Source organism: Vombatus ursinus, unplaced genomic scaffold, assembly GCF_900497805.2.
Source record: "Vombatus ursinus unplaced genomic scaffold, bare-nosed wombat genome assembly UNPS02014772.1, whole genome shotgun sequence".
Classification (NCBI taxonomy): Eukaryota; Metazoa; Chordata; class Mammalia; order Diprotodontia; family Vombatidae; genus Vombatus; species Vombatus ursinus.
Window position 1 is genome coordinate 37,871,031 of NW_020954550.1, and position 6,960 is coordinate 37,877,990.

Genomic DNA, 6,960 nt, shown 5'->3' on the forward strand with positions numbered 1-6,960 from the left:
ATACATATTACCTGGAAGGGCTATGTGAGATAGTGGTTTGTTGATAATTGGAAGATGCAGGACTACTGTGCATGGAATTTTGAGAAAGTTTATACTGGGACATCATCATTCCTATACAACACATACAAAAATATTATTGTATTAATTTCCTGTAATGATAACACTATCTTTTAACCATTCAAACTCAAGTGTATTTTCTTTTCACAAATATTCAAAAGTTCTTATTTTCAAAACATGATGTCTTCCTTTTTGCTAATCTTTTCATTTTAACTGGCATTACAAGGCAGTTATAAAAATGACTTGTAAGCTTCACATAAAAGTTCATATAAAATCTTCCATTATGTAATTGCAGGAACAAAACTGGAGACTTTATAAAACTAGAATACTACATTTCACATAACCACAGATTTAGGAAGGACCTTAGCAGATATTTGGTCCAACCTTTGAGGCAATGCAGCAATTTCTTTCTACATCATGCTTGACAGATGGTCTTGTAGTCTTTGCTTGAATACTTTTAGTGATGAGGAGCTCCTTACTTTGTAAGACAGACAGTACATTGCAACACTGGATGGTTCTCCTCAGAAATTATGCTGCCTGCCTGTAATTTCCATTTAATAGCTATCCTTGTTCTTCTTTCTAGAGCAATACAAAATAAGTATATCCCTCTTTCACTTAACAGATATCTGAAAACAGTTATTAAATCCTTCCCTAATCCTTGACCTCTGTGGACTATATATATTGTAAGCTCTTTCAACTGTTACATATACGACATTTTGTTACAGAGAAGCTGGATGGTATAGCAGCTAAGAGTATTTGATTTGGAGTCAAGAAGACATGGGTTTAAATAAATATCACATCATACACCAGCTGTGTGACTTTAGACAAGATGCTTAACCTCTCTCAGCCTCAGTTTCCTCATCTGTAAGATGACGTTAACAACCCTTGTAAGATGTACATCAAAGGATTCTTGTGGGAATCAAAATGAAACAACATAAGTAAAATGCTTTCTAAATCTTGAAATGTCACACAAGTGTCAACTATTCATATGGAATGAAGCAAAGTTCAGTTTCTGGTAACTTTAAGGACCAAAATGAAACTTGTTTATTAAAAACTATAAAGAGCTTATGATCTACTTTAAAACTAATTTTCGCTCACTCCTCTCCCCACAATTTCTCCCTAAATTTAATTTCCTGCTTTTAACTCTTCTAAACCATTCCTAGGCCTAATGATAGCAACATACTTTTTCTAAATCGATATTCTCTCCCAAACATAAGTGATTGTGGATTTTATACCTTAGTTGTTTTATACAGGACAGATGCAGTATGGATCTATGGAAAAGAGTGTAAAATATTTTCTAATTTTTTTTCCCGAGGCAACTGGGATTAAAGTGACTTGCCCAGGGTCACACAGCTAGTAAGTGTCAAGTGTCTGAGGCCAGATTTGAACTCAGGTCCTCCTGAGTCCAAGTATTTTCTATTTTAAAAATTGAAACAACAAAATGGAACTTTTAGAATAGGAACACAGGATGAAAAGGGTGAATGAAATCCTAAAGTCTATAGTTGTCTCAAAGTACAAAATTCTCTAAAGACTTTAAAAATCCAATGATATTCTCTTAGCTTTACCTGACTTCCATGGAATCCTAGCACCACACAAATCTAAAAAGATGTTATTAATGACTAACATTTACGCAGCTTCTACTACATACATGGTCCAGTTTAAGGTATTATCACAGTCTAACTAGGTAAACACCAAACTATATGCCATCTTAGTCATAAAAAGAGACAAATTTATTACAGGTAATATACATTCTGGTATTTGAACTATGAAGAAAAATTTATTTTAAAATGTTAACTGATAGGAAAATATTCTCACCACTCTGTACGTATCTGTTCTGCATGCTTTTCTCCCTGAAAACATTAGGATTCCTTGCCAGGACAGACTGCAGCAAGACTGGTATGTCTCCTTCTGGATCATCACTACCAAGATTATCTTTCAACTCTCTAGCATTAAAGAAATAAAACAGAAGATAAATAAGCATATAAAAATGTCCTAAGTTATAAAAATTCCATTACTCTGTATTAGCCAATAAAACTTGGAAGAAGATGAAATGCAAAAACCAAGAGTACTCATAGTAATAGATATTACGCATATATAGATGTTTCATAAAGTATGGACTCTGGGAATAGAGATCCCTGAGTGAAGTAAAGATAATAATCAAGAATGCAAAATGATTTCCTAAGGATGAAATGGGTTAATATTATTCTTTGGAGTTAGAGTTATCTAAATAACTTTGTATTTTTAAAAATATAAAGTAGGAGATAAATGACATCAGCTCTCAGTTATTAATCCCGATGAAAGATATAGAAAGGAAAACAATTCAAAAATTATTATCTGGCTCTGGATTGCACTTTTTACTCCTTAGGTTTCAATGAGAGTGATATCGATTACAGTTAACATATTTATTAGCTTAAGTACCTTGTATTGATCAACCTGTGAGATAAGCGCCATTTTACAAATGAGGAAATTGAGGCTGAAAGAGATTGAGTGATTTGTCTAGGGTCACACGACTAGTAAGTGACTGGGGTGGGATTTGAACTCAAGTCTTCCTCATTGCAAGACCTGAGTTCTATTCATTAACACCACTTAGATGGCACCATGATGGAATGGAAAAAGCATCATACTTGGAGTAAGAAGAACTGGCTTTATTGTTCTGGCTCCACTATTGGGTAGCCTTGTTGACACTGTAGGAGTTACTGAAGCTCTTTAAGCTACAGTTTCCCCATCTATAAAACAGGGATAGAAATAATAAACAATCCAACATCCTCAAAGAGGTAACCATTGGAGGACCTGAGGGAGAGGAGGAAAAGAAGGAAAAATGAAACAAGAGCCTAAATAAACAAGCATTCAAGGTAGCATGGATGCAATAGAAAGAGGGCTGGATTTAAAGTCACAGGAGGTGAATTTAAATGATGACTCTCCCATCTTCTCCCTGTGTGGACTTCCTTCTTTTCTGGGCTCCATGATGACACATGGATGTTTTTCAACTGCCACAGCAGTCTTCTCAATGTGCAAATCAGAGTATGCACCATAGTCCCTTCCTATCAGATCCTCCATTTTAAACAAATTGCCTGGGCCATGTCTTCATTCCTCTCTGGTATCCTTTCCTGAATCTTTGGACATTATCCAAAGTACCAAGTACCTCTTGCTGAAACCTCCTGCTTTTCAGTTTCCTTTTCTGAGTTGTCCTCTCCCATTAAGCTTCTGGAGGGAAGGGACTGATTTTCTTTGTGCCCATATGTGTATTCGCAGAGCTTAGTAAGCGGCCTGGCCCACAGCAAACCCTTAATAAACACTTATTAACTTGAACTTTGGAAAGTTACTTTCTGGGCCTCAGTTTCCTGAACCATAAAATGAGGATCAGACTAGATTATTTCTTAAGGTCTCTCCCAGCTCTAAATCCACGATGCTTTCATTGGAAGTACAAAGTAGAGGCTGAAGAGTGATATGAGAAATTTGAAGAAGTAACCACTTTTAATTGAGGTGAACTGAAAAGACTTCAAGGAAGAAGCAGGACCTAAATTAGGCCTTGAAGGTAGAGTTAGAGCAGGGCACAGAACCAAAGACAGAACATAGAGCAAATGAAGGGTGTTGTGTTAAATAAAGTTGGACAGGTGGGCTAAAGTCAGATTGTGAAGGGCTCTAAAGGCTAGGACAATAGGATAATGCTAGAATAACAAAACAGATTTTATTTAGTAGGCAAAAGAGACAACCCTGACATTTACTTGTAGACTGGAGAGGAAAGAGAAGGGAGGCAGAAAGAGTGCTTTAGGTGGTTACAGAAATGAACTATTTCAGTCAGCAGTACTAAATCAGTGGAATAGCTTCACTGCTATTTAATAGTTCCTAATATCCACAAAAATAGTAGTTACATAGACAGTATTTAGCCTTAGAGTGATCCACCTTATTATGTTTTCTCCAGGAATGATTTGTATCTAAAGGCAGGAACACCTATAAATAATAATTTGGTTTGTAACAATTTCTGAGAATATGAAAGGACCTCAAAATGCATTACATTGAAATTAACATATTTTTAGAAAGAGAGTATCGTTTTTTAAAGTCAGTCTCTGCAAAATCAGTTCAGAGTCTGATATATGAAAGTGACATAGTGCGTGCGTGTGCATGCACGTATGTGTGTGTGTGTGTAAAACCACTACACTTGGAATCAAAAGATTTGGGTTCAATTACCAGCTCTGCTACTTACTATCTGTGTGACTGTATCACAATATCATTTCTCTCCCAAGGACTTTGTTTCCTTCTCCGTATAATGAGGAGACGAGATTAAATGATCTCCAAGAGCTGTACAACTCTAAATCTATGATCCCAAATATTTGGGATTGCTTCACTTTGTGTAAGCTGTTCATGGAACTAGCTTGCTGAGTTCCTTCTGGTATTTCAACCCATCTAATTTCAAACATGAAAACAACCCTCTTACCCCTACCTCTTCAAAGCTAATAATATAGCCTAAACACTACATTAGTATCCTCAGTACCTTCAGCATCACTATAAAAGAGAAAGTAATACTCATGAAGGACTCTGGACAGGTAGAGGAGTTAAGATTGATTCAAGTAGAATTGTAAAAATCAAATGGCATCAAAATCTCTATCAAAATAATTGCACCTAATTCAACTTCACTCTCTTCCTATTGCATTGTGGTCATCAACTTTGCTACTTACATGATAAGCCCCCCCGCAATGACTATATTTTAAGGACTGAAGTCAAAGAAAGAAAAAAAAATGGTCAATATAAATTGTATTAGTAAAAAAAAAATCTGAACTTTATTTACTTTTAGGTAGAAAGGTAGATAGTACTTACATGTGATCTGTTGACACCTGGTTGAGAGTGTGAACAAGCTGTGAAACCAAATTTTCATCCCTACAGGCCAAAAGGCAGTTTACCTCTTCTGCTATTCGTCCATTAAATAGAAGGCTCTTTGTAGTTGTAGCAGGTAAAGGAGATGGAAGAGGCAACTGATTCAAGACTATTTGGGATAAAAATTAAATATCAGAAATTTATCCAACATAAAAAATACTACATACATTTTTTTTTCTTAAGGGAACATGACAATTTGTTTTGGGAAAAAAAAAATGATTACATTATAGTCTCCTAAGAATTTAAATTGAGAATTGCCCAAGGATATGAGCGGTAGATGGGAGACCAAGAGAGGTGGGCAAGCTGTAAAACACTAAGAAAGAATTATTGAAGAGAAGCAAGGTACAAGATGTCATCAAAGACATGAGTGAAAAGACAGGCTAATCATGTGGCAAAAGTAAGAGACAAAATGCTCCACTGGTACTCCTGCATTGTTAGAAAAAATCAAGGAAGGCCCCTAACACACAGGGTGGAGCCATGACTAAAATGAGGAAGAGCATGAACAAGAGTCACAGGTGGATGGACTGGGATCTGCAAAACTGGAGAAAGCACCGACACTAGTAAGATCATAGACCAATTTGAGTATTTGATAAAGTGATAACTTTACTATAAAACATCAATAAAGTCAATCAAACTTGCTGTATAAGTATGTATATTTAAATAAATGAAATTCAACACATAAAAAATTCCACAATAACTTTGCAGTTACTCTGAGTCTCCAACATCTTCGCTTCCCCCTCCCCCACTACATTCATTTCTGTTCACTTTCAGTTTTATATAGTCTAAGAGTGTGTGGCCTGTTTCTCTGGTTCCACTTTTTCTTCCACTTTACATTATTTCACAAAAGTCTTTCCAGTCTTATTTAGATCCTTCTATAAATATCAAACTTAATTGCACTGATACTCCAATATATCAATGTACCACAACTTAAAAAAACAAACTATTCACTTATTAGACATTTAAATTGTTAATGCTGCTACAGATATTCTTCAGCATATAGTTTTCTCCTTTCCTCTGCCTTTTTTATAGCACACTCAGAATATCCTGAATAAGGGAAATAATAAGTCAATGGAAAGGGTTATTTTTTTGAGGAGTACTACCAGATCTTATATATTCCCCACCTCATTACATCAGTTCACAATTCTACTAACATAACTCTACCAGTTGCTCATATTTCTCAAGAATATGTGGAAGTTAATTCCCAAATATTTTATAGGTTCTTAATGTAAATTGGTTGTTTTTTTTTTGTGATATTTTCTTGGTCTCTATTGCTTGTATTTAAGAAGGCTAATGATTTATATGAAAACTTTGTGCACTACAACTCTGATGAACTCATTTAATGCCTCAATTAAGTTTCAATTAGGTAGATGGGTTTTGTAGGTTTAATCCATGCTCTTTGCAAAAAATATTCTGACTTCGCATTTCCAATGTTATTTCTTTTGTCTTTTTCTTTTCTTGTTGCACTTTCTAGCTGTTCCAAAGCATTAAATAAGTGGCAAAAGTGCTACTACATCTCTATACTAAAATAAGTGGCAAAAGTGCTACATCTCTATACCCCAAAGAGATCAGAGAAAGAGGAAAAGAATCCAGATGTACAAAAATATTTATAGCAAAAATATTTGGCAAAGAATTATAAACTCCCCATTAAATGTGGAATGGCTGAAAAAGTTATGGTCTATGAATTCGATGGAATATTATTGTGATGTAAGAAATTATGAAGGGGATGGTTTCAAAAAAACTTGGGAAGACTTGTATGAAACATTGCAAAGTGAAGTAAGCAGAGTCAAGGGAATAATTTACACAGTATCAGCAATATTGTAAAGAAAATCAGTTGTGAAAGACTTAGTAACTGATCAATACAATGAACAACCACACTTCCAAAGGCCTCAAAGATGAAACATAGTATCTACTTCCAGATGGACTTTGAGTGAAGACTGAAACATATTTCCTTCTCTTTCCATTTTTTTTTGGGGGGGAGGAAGACAGGGGAGAGTAGTGGTGGTCAATGATGAAATTTCTTTGGTGCTATGA

General features: G+C 35.2%; 1 protein-coding gene across 2 annotated transcripts in view; it reads right to left on the bottom strand.

Moving 5' to 3' along the window:
* NIPBL (NIPBL, cohesin loading factor) overlaps positions 1-6,960 on the bottom strand; it is a 261,926-nt gene that overhangs the window by 114,236 nt on the left and 140,730 nt on the right. For both annotated transcript variants that reach the window (XM_027863621.1, XM_027863622.1), the window contains exons 3-5: positions 4,873-5,038; positions 1,873-2,000; positions 12-111 (exon numbers count right to left, since the gene is read on the bottom strand). In XM_027863621.1, coding sequence (XP_027719422.1) covers positions 12-111; positions 1,873-2,000; positions 4,873-5,038 — 394 coding nt within the window. The remainder of the gene's footprint in view (positions 1-11; positions 112-1,872; positions 2,001-4,872; positions 5,039-6,960) is intronic.